Raw genomic sequence first — 382 nt, 5'->3', positions numbered from 1 at the left:
CGCCGAGACCTCCGACTCCGGGGCCGGCATCGAGCTGGGCATCGCCTCCTCCCCCACGCCGGGTTCCACCGCCTCCACGGGGGGCAAGGCGGATGACCCCAGCTGGTGCAAGACACCCAGCGGGCACATAAAGCGGCCCATGAACGCCTTCATGGTATGGTCACAGATCGAGCGGCGAAAGATCATGGAGCAGTCCCCCGACATGCACAACGCCGAGATCTCCAAGCGCCTGGGCAAGCGCTGGAAGCTGCTCAAGGACAGCGACAAAATCCCCTTCATCCGGGAGGCGGAGCGGCTGCGCCTCAAGCACATGGCGGACTATCCTGACTACAAGTACCGGCCCAGGAAGAAGGTGAAGTCGGGCAACAGCTCCGCCAAGCCC

At 64.7% G+C, this 382-nt stretch overlaps 1 protein-coding gene across 1 annotated transcript in view; it reads left to right on the top strand.

Moving 5' to 3' along the window:
- Position 1: 1 nt before the first annotated feature.
- Positions 2-382, top strand: part of SOX4 (SRY-box transcription factor 4) — a gene marked incomplete at its 5' end in the record, with an annotated part of 3,832 nt that continues 3,451 nt past the window's right edge. The window contains one exon of the mRNA XM_031056962.1: positions 2-378. Within this exon, the coding sequence (XP_030912822.1) occupies positions 2-378 (377 nt within the window). The remainder of the gene's footprint in view (positions 379-382) is intronic.

Source organism: Geospiza fortis, unplaced genomic scaffold, assembly GCF_000277835.1.
Source record: "Geospiza fortis unplaced genomic scaffold, GeoFor_1.0 scaffold104, whole genome shotgun sequence".
In the NCBI taxonomy this organism is placed as follows: Eukaryota; Metazoa; Chordata; class Aves; order Passeriformes; family Thraupidae; genus Geospiza; species Geospiza fortis.
This window is presented reverse-complemented; position numbering and strand designations above follow the sequence as displayed.